Source organism: Atta colombica, unplaced genomic scaffold, assembly GCF_001594045.1.
Source record: "Atta colombica isolate Treedump-2 unplaced genomic scaffold, Acol1.0 scaffold181, whole genome shotgun sequence".
NCBI lineage: Eukaryota > Metazoa > Arthropoda > Insecta > Hymenoptera > Formicidae > Atta > Atta colombica.
In genome coordinates, this window is record NW_017259273.1 from 93,326 (window position 1) to 107,520 (window position 14,195).

The window sequence follows — 14,195 nt, forward strand, 5'->3', positions numbered from 1 at the left end:
TTTATTTTTATTGTCCCATGCAAGTATCTAGAAAAATATGGAAAATACGAAAAAATATTGATAAAAATTTTATAGTATTGTATTTCGAGAGGAACATAAGACAATACTATTAATTTGACCTTGAATATTTGTTTGAAGATCACATAAAGATCACTTTTAATTCTTAAATGAAACCCCCTGTTTTTCATTACATTTTCTTACATTAGCTTACTTCAAGAGCTTTCCAAAACACTATAATGAATATTTTTTCATGAAATATTTTTCGAACTATGAGGCTTGAAAGTTACAGTATGTGCTGGCATTACGCAAGGTATCAGACTGACAGCTGAAACCTTTTGAATATTGTTCAGGATCATGTGGATAACATTTATTATCATGTGGATAACATTCAAGATCGAAGCCATTGGAGGTTATATCTCTTATTTTCATTTCTGCACTAAAAATTAATTTTTATGTAAAAATGAAAATAAGAGATATAATCTCCAATGGCCTGACAAATTATTCAGGATATGATCCTGAACAACATTCAAGAGATTTCAGCCATCGGTCAGATACCTTGCGTAATGCTAATGCTGGTACATATTCTGTATATAACTTTCAAGCCTCTTAATTCGAAAAGTACTTCATGAAAAAATTTCGTTATAGTATTTTGGAAAGAGATAAGCTATAAGAAAATGTAATGAAAAATAGGGGATTCCACTTAAGAAATTAAAAGTTACCTTTATATAATCTTCAAACAGTTATTTAAAATCAAATTAATGTCCCTCTCGAAACAACTTTTGTCTGAAATATTTTTTCGTATCTTCCATATTTTTAGAGATATTTACCTGAGGCAATTAAAATAAAACATACATATATACAGGTTATTTCGTAATTTTTGGCAAAGCGCTCTTGTAGATAGAGCGGACTAAACTGTGTCGAAAAATCTTTTACCATTTTGTAATTTTCGCAACGGTTAACAAGATATTAAGATATGAAAATAGCCAAATTCGCCCAGCTTATCGCCAAATGCAAGCGCGTGATGAAATAAGACCGCCCAAACTCTCAGAAAGATTAGCAGCATCTCTCTAGAAATCTGGACAATCTTATTTCGGAATATCTTGTATACAGACACTTGTATATAGATACATATCTATTAAAATGTATACACATATATAATTATTGTTAACTATCGCTCGGTTAATCAATACGATAATTAAACTGATCAAAATTAAGTTAATTTTTGTTTTTTTTTTTACTTTCTCTTTCTATACAGAACCCTCATGCCCTACATACCTCCGTTCTTCTTTTTGCGTATCAAAACAAGTACCCGAATGTGATAAAATTGATTATGTGACTTCGTTAAGATTAATAAAAACCTCAACAGTAAAATAACAATTTTATGAAATGAAGAAAAAAGGAAAATATCCTCACGAGTTGTCCTTTTTTTGAGATAACTTACATAAAAAGACGTTTACATATCAAATTTTATATTTTTATATGGAGATGTAACCATATAGAACGAAAAAACTAGTTTTTTATAATTTTCCGATTTTTTAACTTAGTAAAAAATCAAATCAAATTCTGAAAAAGTAATTATACCTAGATATCAATAAGGATATCTTTTTTATTTTTTTTTTTGGTGCAAATTTTGATTCTAAGAAAATGAAAATAACAACTTTTAATCATTTTTTTCCATGATTACTACCTTAAAAAAAGTTACTACCTTAAAAAAATTGCGCGTGAATCACTGTTCAATTTTCTACAAAACATTTTTTTAAATTTTTTCAAAAAATGGGTCACATTGAAAAAAAATTAAATTTACATTTTCTCGTTAATTTCTTGAAAAAATGAGCGACACAAACCATTTTTATCAGATCTCGAAAAAAAATGATTTATCTATAAAATTCTATATTGAAATGTTTTGCTAATAAGTTGAAAGTTAATGATAGCTAAATTATTTTTGAATTTTTAATAATTTCATAACATAAGGTTTTCATTTTACAAATCATTGGAAGGCAGTTATTTTGATTCAATTGAATATTTATATTCATTTTGACAAACGTCGGTATTTAGTTTTCATCGCTATCGTCATTAATTACTAGGTATACTTCTTCTGCAGATTGGTTAGAATTTCGGTCTTATTATTTTTGATAGATATTAAACATGAGATAAATAATATATCACAGCGGCAACATGAGAACAACATCTAACTGTACATCTATCATTAGGGCAATCACATAGTATTTGTCGAAATTTTTAACTAATCTGTTCACTGCAGAAGTTTATTCAGCAATTAAGGAGATTCTCGTGCTAAGCTTCCAAGTTAATAGATAATTTATTCATAATAATATGTAAACGATTAAAATAATGAAATAAAAAGATAATTATTGTTAATTTTATATGTTACTAAATATTTTCAGAATGACAAAATTAAAGTTGTAAGATACTCATTTGATGTACACGCATCGTTCATTTGACATATTCTAGTTTTTTTCATTGAAGAATATAAAGAAAAATGTTAAAAAGAAACTGATTTTTATCATAAAGGTTTTTTTTTAATTTTGACTTCCTAAATACGATAATGTTAATAAAAAGTTCGGGATCAATAGGAGACACTTTGAAAATTAAGCATGAATATGATATATTTGAACAAGTTCTAATATTCTTACTTTTCAAAATGTTCCCCAAGTGCCACGAACTTTTTAATAATTTTATTTATAAGGATCACCTTCATTGTGATCGCAGAATCCATTATCTAAGGAATCAAAGATAATTAAATATATAATATATTACAATACAATAATAAATAATAATGAATAATAAAAAATTGTTACAGTGCAAATAATACTATACAGAGTGTCAAAAGTCTGCAAACGGTCGAATATCTCGAAAGTAAAGCATTTTTGAGAAAAATGTTTCAGACAAAAGTTATAGAGTTTAAAAAGATCTATTTACTGGTTAAATCCTCTTGACTTTGAGTGGCGTCGCCAAGGCCAAATCAAGGTCACATCGATTTTTTTAAATGGAACTTCCTATTTTTTATTACATATTCTTGTAACTTACTTCGAAAACTTTTCAAAACATAAAATATTTTTTCAAAGTATTTTTCGAGTTACAGTATATCATCGATATTGGCCAAAACGATGGCTAAAATCTCTTGAATATTGTTTAGAATTATGAATTTAGTAACATTTATTAAGATCAAAACTATTGGAAGGGAGGTTATTCTTCTTATTTTCATTTTTACAAAAAAAATGAATTTTTAGTGGAAAAATAAAAATAAAAAGAACAATCTCCAATGATCTTGATCTTGACAAATGTTATCTAGATCACGATCTTGAAACAACATTCAAGAGATTTTTTAGCCATCGGTTGGACACCTGGAGTAATGCTAATGACGATATTGTAACTTTTAATCCTCATAATCCTCAAAAAGCTCCTAAAGAAAAAATATTTTATTATAGTGTTTTGAAAAACTCTCGAAATAAGCTACAAGAATATGTAATGAAAAATAGGGGATTCCATTTTAAAAAATCGATGTGATTTTGACCTGGCGATGCCACCCAAGGTCAAGAGGATGTGATCAGAATAGATCTTTTTAAGCCCTACAACTTTTGTCTGAAACATTTTTCTCAAAAATGCTTTGCTTTTTCGAAATATTCAACCGTTTCTAAATTTTTGACATACCCTATATAATAGAATCTATTATGTATATGACCAGTAAACATGATTTTTGAGGATGATTCTGCTATATTCCTAAGGAAACACTAAGGCTAACAAGTACTATACGAAAAAAAACCAGTTCAAAAAATTGTTATACAATAATTAACAAGAAGTGCGATATAGAATATGTTAAAATTTTATATATGCGACAAACTCATACATAAGTTTTATAATTCTGAAAAGGATCATATTATATAAAGATCGAAAGGTTTGTATATTGTACATTGTTTAGTATATTTCTCATACAATAATATAAAATTAGCACACAAAAACTTGCTAGACTCAGATACAATTTTGAATAGTTATACCTTCAATTTGTAATGTAAAATTCTATAAATTTAGAATTAAATAATCTTCAAAATGACACAGTAACAGTCAATGAAAATTTTTTCTAAATATTATTGATATTAACTTTTATGTAATATTACATATATATTACATATATATTACATATACATTACATATATATTATAGATTTGTCTAATATTTTAACGCAAGAATCTTCTTAATAACGATAGCAATGAGAACTAAATACCGACGTTTGTCAAAATGAATACAAATATTAATTGAATAAAAATAACTGCCTTCCAATGATTTGTAAAATGAAAACCTTATGTTATGAAATTATTAAAAATTCAAAAATAATTTAGCTATCATTAACTTTCAACTTATTAGCAAAACATTTCAATATAGAATTTTATAGATAAATCATTTTTTTTCGAGATCTGATAAAAATGGTTTGTGTCGCTCATTTTTTCAAGAAATTAATGAGAAAATTTAATTTTTTTCAATGTGTCACCTTTTGAAAAAAATTTAAAAAAATATATATTAGAAAGTTGTGAAAGAGATTCACGTGCAATTTTTTTAAGATAGGTCAATATAATCAGAATGAGAAAAATATTTAAGTTATTTTCATTTTTTTAGAATCGAAATTCACACCAAAAAAGAATTTAAAAAATATCCCCATTGATATCTAAGTGTAATTGATTTTTCAGAATTTTTAGAGAATTTTGATTTTTTTACTAATAGCTTTTTTCACTGGCAGAGCTGGTGCGCACTCAATGCACTTTAAAGCCGTTGTACACAGATCGACATAAAAATGTTTAATAAAAATATACGTTTAATAAAAATATAGAAACAAATTAAATCGCAAAATCCTCAATACAGTTTATTGTATTATACTATTTGATAAAATATACATTGGGTATTTTATTAATTGAGATATCTCACTTTTACATTCAGATTAATGTACAACAGCTTTAATGTGCACTGAGCGTACATCAGCTCTGCCAATGAAAAAACGTTATAAGTTAAAATCGGAAAATTGTTAAACAATCGTTTTTTTCGCTTGGTTACATCTCAATATACAAATATAAAATTCGATATGTAAATGTCTTTTTATATAAGAGTTATCTGAGAAAAAATAAAAGATCAACTCAAAAAGCCATGAGGACATTTTTACCATACTTATTCCGCTAGAAATAATCCTTTTTCTATACAAACTATTAATCAAACAATACATAATTAAAAATAATGTTACATTTTATCTCTTTTTATGATTTAAATATTAATAACAAAATATAAAATAGTAATATAATAAAATATAAAAAAATAATATTATTTTATGTTTTTTTATAATAATAATATTTTATCAACATTATACATACAATATACAAGCTGTTCCAAACTTTTTGACACACTGCTTGTGGACAAGTAGAGCAGACTAAATTGCAGACTGAATTGAAGAATCGTCTACCATTTTGCGATTTTTGTAATTTTTCTTTTTAGTTGCCCGATTAGCAGAATATCTAAAATCGACACAGTTTTAAGATATCTGTGAGTTCTTTAAGAAACATCTTTAAGATTTTTAAAACATCTTTAAGATATTTCTTTAAAAATCTCTGAAAGATATCTTAAAGTTGTCTTAGATGTCGATTTTATCTACTTATTCGGGAATCTTCAGAAATTAATGTTTCGTTAACTATCGCGAAAATTATAAAATGATAGGAAATTTTCCGACTCATTTTAGTTTGCTCTACTTATAAGCGGTATGTGAAAAAGTTTAAGACACCCTATAATACTATTTATTCAAAAGAAGTTTTTAATTCTAATTATTTTTTCGTGTCAAAATCTTAAAAAACGTTAATTAAATAAAAATTGATTATTTCAAAAACTAAGCATTTCCGCAACTTTGCATTTATTGATTTGACTATGTTTAATTAGTACTACATGTCTATAAAATTGATCAAAATTTGACTTGAAACCTACCAAAGTTGAGCCAATATGTATAATATTATAATATTAAACTATAGCTTGCAAATTACTTACCCATTGCCGGTATGTGGATTCGTAGAGCTGTAGTAAATCGCAGATATGTCCGTCCAAGTTCGTGAACACAAATATGAAGAACATCGCTAATGTCAATGAGCATATCTGTATATATGTATATATATATATATATACACACACACACACACACACACACACACGCATGTACATATACATTCAATTGTTAAGAATTAATACCCTTTTTATACTTTTTCTTATTTCACAAGTTCCATATAAATTTTAATAAATGATAAACTATCTGACTATGCATTAAGGGCTGCCACACAAAATTCCACAACAGTGACAGTAAGTAAGAAGAACGTAAACTTAAGCTGATGAGCCAATCACGATATTGCTTTAGGTTTACATATTATAATTTAATCGAAATGGAAATAATAATAAACTTATCCATAACCTCGCAATAAGGTAAATTTCAACATTAAGCTGGTTGAAACTCACCTTATGGATAAATTTACTATTTCTATTACTCCATTAGAATACATAGATCACATCTTAAGTTTCACATCTTAAGTTGATCTTAAGGTTGCTGTTACAGAAATTTTGTCTGCCGCAGCCCTAAAGAAAATACACTTTATATAATTGTTTAAAAAATGTTACAAGCTTAGAAAAAAAAACATAAGAATTGATTTGTATTAATCTTTCATATTATTGAAATACTATGTATTCTGCTTTTTTTATGCTTTCCAAAGGATACGTTCAGTTTTTTCAATACGGCAAGTAATATATACACAAGCAGCCTGGTTGTGAGCTTGTTTCCTTCCACGAGTCAAATGATAACACAAAGCCATTTTATAGAAGTTCACTGATGTCTCAATGCAATTTTGATTTAAGCTAAAGTAAACATTTTAGATTTGTGAAAGAAATAAATAACATTTTAATGATAAAAAATTATTTAATTATAAATATATATTATGAAAAAAAGTTATTTACCCTAATTGCAAACAAAGATGTGTTATACCTTTCCGTGCATTTTGTAAAGTAATTCTTCTAGATTCTTTTCCATTAACATAATAGGCTATAAGCAAAAGAAATTTTATGGATAATTGACTTTACTATTTGTGAATATTTATCTTTTAAAGAAAATTTAAATAACTTACATGCACCAAAATTTGTAGCACTACCTGTGCTGTCATTAGCGACAAAATGTCCAGGTACTCTTACTTTACCAGAGGATGATTCTTCAAAAGTTGTTTGACTAATAATAACTGAATCTTCTAATACAAAACCACATTCTATACAAATTGCATCTCCACGTCCAGGATCAGTTTCAATATTGGTAGATCCACAATTGCGACATTTGTTTCCCGACATCTGATACAATAACATAAATATATAATATTTATTTAAAAAAATTGGCAATTGTTCAGTTCAGCGCCGCACCTCAAAAATTAATGAAATTAGACTTATTCGGTGCGTTTTTGCACGAAACGAAAGAATCTGACAACAATAAGCGTCGATCTGCCCTGCGAACCGAGATATTAATCGTTAAAGTTCACGATTATTCAGGTTAGAAAATCTGTCATGCTCACGTAACAATGAATATTATCGACTACGATCATACAATATGAGTGTAGTGTGCGCTGCGGTCAGTTTCTTTATATGAGAACATGATGGAAGCAGAGAGAAACTGAAGGCGCCTTTTCATGCTGATGCTGAACACAGACTTCTATTATAAGGGTCTGAGCACAAGAATTATCTTAAGAGAGACTTAAATTGTAGACGTAAGTAACGCACAAGGCGTATGATGTACGATTTATTGCCTTGCTTATCTCTTGAAGACACGTAATAATTTGTATGTCATACGTGAAATGCGTTATTTACATCATAATTTAAGCTTAAGTGTTATGACAATTCTTGTGCTCAGACCCTAAGGGACTCCGCACAATAAAAAGAATAGGGAAGAGAACAGAGAACAATATCCGTAATCCTTCCTTGATCAAACAAGGAGCCTTATTAGCTCCTTCCTTTTTTCCTTCTTTTTTTCAAGGGAAGTTAGGAGTTTCCTTGAGGAAATGTAGCCTTCATAACCAAGCAAATTTCCAAATTTAATTCATACCGGTCTTTTTACTTTCGATAGCTTTTAATTTAAATCTGATGCATCGATAATTATTTTTGCTTTTCCAGCTTTTTTTCGGAAATAAACTCCTTTAAAAACATTTTCTCCTTCTTCGTATAATAAGCATTATGGCGAATTCGATTGGAAGCACTGCATATTAAAGTTGTACACTAATTTGAGTATAAAAAAATAAAATGCAAATACTTCGAATTATAAAATACATATTTTATCTAACAGTACAATAAAATGTATTTATTGAATGATATATTTCACACAATTTAATCGATTTCTATATTTATTTACAAACATATATTTACGTTATTTTGTGTATGTACAGCGGTTTTAATGTGCATCAGTGCGCAATGAGTGTGTCCAATCAAATTCACTATTGGTTTTATTTTTGTCCATTATTGTTGCTGCTTAATCACGATCTTATTTAATCAACAATGCCTTTATAACTTTTATTATTCATAATTCACGATATTAGGTATGCATATACTATATTATGACATTGACTATCCTCAGTTCATTACTAAAATCCCTAAAATATTCCTTCCTTCGGGAAGGCAGAAATCCGTTTATAAAACAAGGAGGCCTTGGAGAATCGAGGAATTCTTCATGAAGGCTTTCTCTAGCCTTAAAATAAGAAAGGACTATGAATACGGATATAAGAATTTCAACCTATCAGAAACTGTGTATTCCACAATACATAATTTCTGATAGGTTGAAATTCTTATTCTCTGCTCCCTGTTCCTTTAATTGTGCGGAATACCTAAAGATGCTTTTCATGGGCATCAGTTGACGCGCGTACAAGACAATAGATTTGTCGCATGTTCCAGCATGCTCCAATGTGCTCTTGCTATAGCTTCTACTCACTTCGATGTGCGCGTTAGAGCGAATAAATGCTATGGTAGGAGCATTTTAGAGCATATTACAACATGCGACGCGAACAAACCTAATTTTATGACGTTATGTTAGTTTCAGCGTTGACGCTTAGAAGTTCAAATTTTTTTCAATTTCTAAGCGTTGCATACGAAAGAACTGTTTTTTGAGAAAAGAAGCGAAATATATTCATTAGATGTACTTAGTAAATTAGTCAATTATATATTACATCAAAACTATTTATACATATTCAATATACACTAAATGTATTGAAGAAATAAATTTCAGCAGATTTTAATACTTGCACGGGAGTTTGCAAAACTATGAATGAGCTGAGATAGTTAATCACAATTGTGTGGCAGAATCTCAAATTCTTGTAGATAGTAATTCAAGATATTTTTATCCACCATATAAGAGTTCATTCAATTAAAAGTATTGATTTTATAAAATTTTTGATTTTAAGATTAGAATTATATATTGAATAAAATTACTTTAATAGAATTTTTTAATTTTATAATCAGTTTGTACTTAATTCGACGTATTTTATCTTGAGTTTATCATTGTCATTGAGGCCAGCAAACAAGAATGAATTAAAATGGATTGAAATTTTTTTCTATTCGAATGCGTACTTTAAATAGCGAATACTTTTTTTTGGATTTAATGGATTCAATTAAATTTGGATTCAATTGGATTCAATTAAATTCAATTGGATGCAATTGGATTGAAAAACTGCATTTCCTATTCAAAATTTTGAATTGAACAGTATTCACAATTGTGTGCACAGAAAAAGCTAATATTATTTTTAGATTGAAAAGACATATACTCCATACAATTTTTATAAATGAATAAAAATGTTTTTAGAATTGCAAAAAGTTCAGTTTAACATTCGTGAATCAATATTTCTGAAAATCTGAATCTATTTCAATTTATTTGAATCCATTCTCGTTTGCTGGAAACAGAAACATAAACGAAACCCGAAAGAAGCGAATATTGGAACATTAGAACATTAGAACGTAAAGGAAGCGTCAATTAAACGTTAAAGAAACAAAAAAGTATAGTATAAATTCTTCGGCAAGCACGAGCAAAATGTTCATTAAATGTAAACGGAGCATGATTAGGCAGTCTAAAGAACGTAAACGGAGCATCATCGAGTTCTTAGACGAATGTGAATGAATTGTAATCGACTCAGGTACCCAGCAAATGAAAATAGTTTGAAACGGATTAAAATGGATTCAGATAGAAATACGAATTCATGAATGTTAAAATAAATCCTTTTCAATCTTGAATGCATTTTTATTTATTTATAGGGATTGCATAAAGCAAATATCTATGCCTTTTCAATCTTGAATGCATTTTTATTCATTTATAGGAATTGCTTAGAACATATCTCAGTGCCTTTCAATCTAAAAATAATATTAGCATTTTTTGTGTGTGCATCGTGAATATTACTCAATTCAGAATTGTGAATAGGAAGTACAAGTTTTAATTTAGTTAAAATAATATCAGCAATTCCTGTGCAATGTGAATACTGCTCAATTCAATATTCTGAATATAAAATGCAGTTTTTCAATCTAATTAAATAAAAAAAATTTATATTTAAAAATGGATCATAAATGCTACTTAAATTATTCAAAATTATAAGTAGGAAATTTTTCGTTTTAATCCAACTAAGTTTAAAAAAATTATAACGTAAAAATAATTGAGCTATATTCTTTTGTTTCTTTTTGATTAGAAGTAAAATTCGCGCGACATCGGCCAAAAGAGATTAGATTATCCAATACTTACTCAATGTTGTCTCATAATGTAATGTAAATTGTTTATATTTTATTATATCTATATAATTTCGTGCACTAGTTTAGCTAGTTGTAATTGAAGTAGAGAATGAATAACACATTTACTAAGTAGTGTCGAAGAAGTAGTGTAGCGGTACGTAGAAGATTCATAATCTAGAAGTCTCAGATTCGAATCCCACTAGATGTGTTTTTTAATATCAATTTGAAGTAGTTAATTTCAAGTATAATTATTATACCTGAAATAAATAAATCTTAAGGACCATTTACATAAGTCGCAAACGCAGAACGCAGTTTGCAAACGTATTTGCGACAACCAATCAAAAGCTGTTATTAGTACTATTGGCATTTCTGATTGGCTGTCGCAAATGCATTATGTAGACGGTCCTTTAGGAATAAAATTTGTAACCCTTAAATAAGAATGTTTTTTTTTTCGAATATTAAACTAGTGTCAGCTCGGATCCAATCCATTTCAATCCATTCAATCCGTTTTCATGAATTTAAAGTACGCATTAAAAAAATTTTAATTTTTTTTAATCCATTCTCATTTATCTACCAATTTGTTTATACGTAAAATTTCTACTCGTAGTCCTTTTCCTTTTAATTTGTTTTTTAAATTATTGAGACATTATACTATTATATAATTTTAATATCTATTAAGCAGAGACTCATCCCAACATCCCTTAACATTCAAAGTTTGTGGATCATCGAAGTAGCAATTCCTATGATTGTAGAGATCAAACATGCGAAATATAGTACAGCTTCAGGATGGGTGACTGAAAGCATCATAAAAATTAATTTTCTAATTTAGGTGAGAACGTTTTTTTTTATTATAATTTCATGTGTGCATTTTAGAATATGGTGTACCAGTTTATAATACTTATTTTAGCAATAAACTATATTAATTAATTTTATAGCTGATTGACAATTTGAATCTATTTGAATCCATCTGAATACATAAAAAATGAATCTATTTGAATCCATTTAAATTCATAAAAAAGAATTATGTTTTATTTCCATAGAATAGAATAAGGATTCAATTTTACCACGTTCAATTCTTTTTATCCACATGGATCAAGAATTTGGAATTCTAATTAAAATGTAAAAATTAAAAATTTTTAATCTATTTTAATCCATTTTCGAATACTGGATTACCGTTCTAGTCTTGATTCCAGTGGTTCCGATATAGTAGAGAAATTTCTTATGAAACAAAATGCTAGTTAACTCATTTCTAGTAAGAAATTTCTAGTAAGAAATCCATTCCGTCGTTCCGATTCCGTGTACAGTTGTGGACTAAAAGATTGTAACTCTTTTTTTATGGATTTCGGAATACAACCTATTCACCGAGTGACTGGTTCTATTTGTCGATTCGCGAATAAGAACCAATTATTTGGTGAGCAAGCTGATTTTCGAAATTCATCGAAAAAAAGTGTCTTTTGTTCCTGGTGATCGATTCTGTATCTTGAAACGAAGTGAAAATTACAAAAGTGAGCGAATTTACTAGAATACTAATAATTTCATTGGTCTAGTAAATTTACTCATTTTTGTAATTTTCATCTTGTTTGAAGATACAGAATCGACTCTCCTCATCGTAGAGAGGATGGCACATTTAAGGTGCCTTTTCTTGCTAACGTTCGACGCTCATTTTCAGTGTCAAATAATGATCAAAATTAACGCTTGATATTCGTTAATTTCTATCATGATTTATTTTAACGAAAATGAGTGTCGGCATGAAAAGGCATTTTTATTATAGGAATATTAGCTAGGCTACGTAGGAAACTTTTATTCGAAATATATAGTACACAATGTATAGTATATAACATATAAAGTAAAATCTTCCTCGGAGAGGAAGTTTTGGAACGTAGTCTAGAAAACGAGCGTTCAGCGTCGCATGAAAAGGCGCCCATAGAATCTCTAGGTTGGATGAGTTGAAATGCAAATAGCGTTACCCATCTATGGTTTGGTTATTATTTTTCCATTCAATGACGTAGGTTGCCATATTTTTTCTGCGGATGCCTGCTAGGGGGGGTCAATCGAATTGTTGGTGTTCGGAGATGGCTGTACAAGATGGTTTATGATAACCAAATGGTGCGCGTAATGAACGATTGAAGAAGAGATCGAAAACAGGGCGCATCAGGTACATTTCGATAGGTACATACTCATATCGATGTAAAGATTGCTTAGAAGAGCATCTCGGCAAGAGATAAGCCTTTCGCTCGAAACAGCTTCTTATGCGATAAAAGAAAACTTTACGTCACGAGTTTATTCGCGAATGGCACTGTGGTTGTGTGTGTCTGTGACGAGGTTATAAACCTAAAATTTAGGACGATACGCAACAAGGAATTTTGTGTCCGTAAATGTTTGACGACAATGTTGTATCGCGCCGCGCATTCGTTCATCTCACGTTTCGCAATCTTCCTTTATTACGATTGTCTTATAGTCCACATTCGTGAATGCAGTGTCCATCTCGATACACTATTTTTACCCCTGTACTTTTTTATTCAGACGTGTTTCTCTTGTTGCACGTTTTCGCCGAATATTTCATCTATCTTTGTAGCAGTTACGTAATTTTCAATGTGAATGATTCAGATACATATGATCAAGAGTGAAATTAATGAAATTGGAATTTCGCACATTTAAGCGTATCAGTGGATTTGTTAAATGATAAAAATAAAGAGGATGAAAGGAAAAATTCACTTTATTTCATTTTTTTTTATGTATTGATTGATTTCTTTGAAACTTTACCATTTCTTCTAGAAGAAATCCTTCTCTCGATATTATTAAACTAGGATTATTAATGTTTTCAAGTTATTTAGATGATGTTGGAACATATTCACGAAGGAAAGAGTTTACACTTTTAAATTTACATTTATCTATTTGCTCCTAGCTATTTTTATTTTCCATTTTTTTCTGCCTGTGTATTTATGTATTTGTTTTTTTTTTAATATTCCTTTAATTATCTCTTTATCTTACTCCTTTTTTTCCTTTGTAATCTTTGATTTATGACAAAAATGCAGCTGTATTGCATAAAAATGAGAAATAGATTTGCTTTCTATGCATTTATCTCGGAAAAATGTTAAAATCTTATAATTAAAATATATTACATATATGTCTACATATATGTGAAATTTGTATACAAGAGATTGTTACATTGTACAACTGTAAATATCTGAACCTTTGAAGAAATTATTTGTATTACAGGAATTTTAGCGAAACATAATGTCGTATAAGGAGGTAAAGACGAGTAACAACAATGGAAATGTCATCTGTAGATTGTGGTAAAAAACAGCATTATCTACAAGGCGACATGTCAGATTTGTCACGATATCTTTATGGTCATCTTCCTCCTGACGTTATGCTGAAAGGACTTTCCAACAATGGTAACAATGCAACATTTTATATATATATATATA

At 28.6% G+C, this 14,195-nt stretch overlaps 2 protein-coding genes across 3 annotated transcripts in view; one reads left to right on the forward strand and one right to left on the reverse strand.

Annotated features, from left to right (window-relative positions):
- Window positions 1–7,609, reverse strand: part of LOC108686455 (transcription factor IIIB 90 kDa subunit) — a 67,160-nt gene extending 59,551 nt beyond the window's left edge. Inside the window, exons 1-5 of the mRNA XM_018191780.1 lie at window positions 7,435–7,609; window positions 7,152–7,365; window positions 6,985–7,069; window positions 6,749–6,885; window positions 6,034–6,138 (exon numbers count right to left, since the gene is read on the reverse strand). Coding sequence (XP_018047269.1) covers window positions 6,034–6,138; window positions 6,749–6,885; window positions 6,985–7,069; window positions 7,152–7,365 — 541 coding nt within the window. The 5' untranslated portion in view covers window positions 7,435–7,609. The remainder of the gene's footprint in view (window positions 1–6,033; window positions 6,139–6,748; window positions 6,886–6,984; window positions 7,070–7,151; window positions 7,366–7,434) is intronic.
- A 6,426-nt stretch (window positions 7,610–14,035) lies between these two features.
- LOC108686460 (serine/threonine-protein kinase Genghis Khan) overlaps window positions 14,036–14,195 on the forward strand; it is a 13,565-nt gene continuing 13,405 nt past the window's right edge. For both annotated transcript variants that reach the window (XM_018191789.1, XM_018191788.1), the window contains exon 1: window positions 14,036–14,162. In XM_018191789.1, coding sequence (XP_018047278.1) covers window positions 14,036–14,162 — 127 coding nt within the window. The remainder of the gene's footprint in view (window positions 14,163–14,195) is intronic.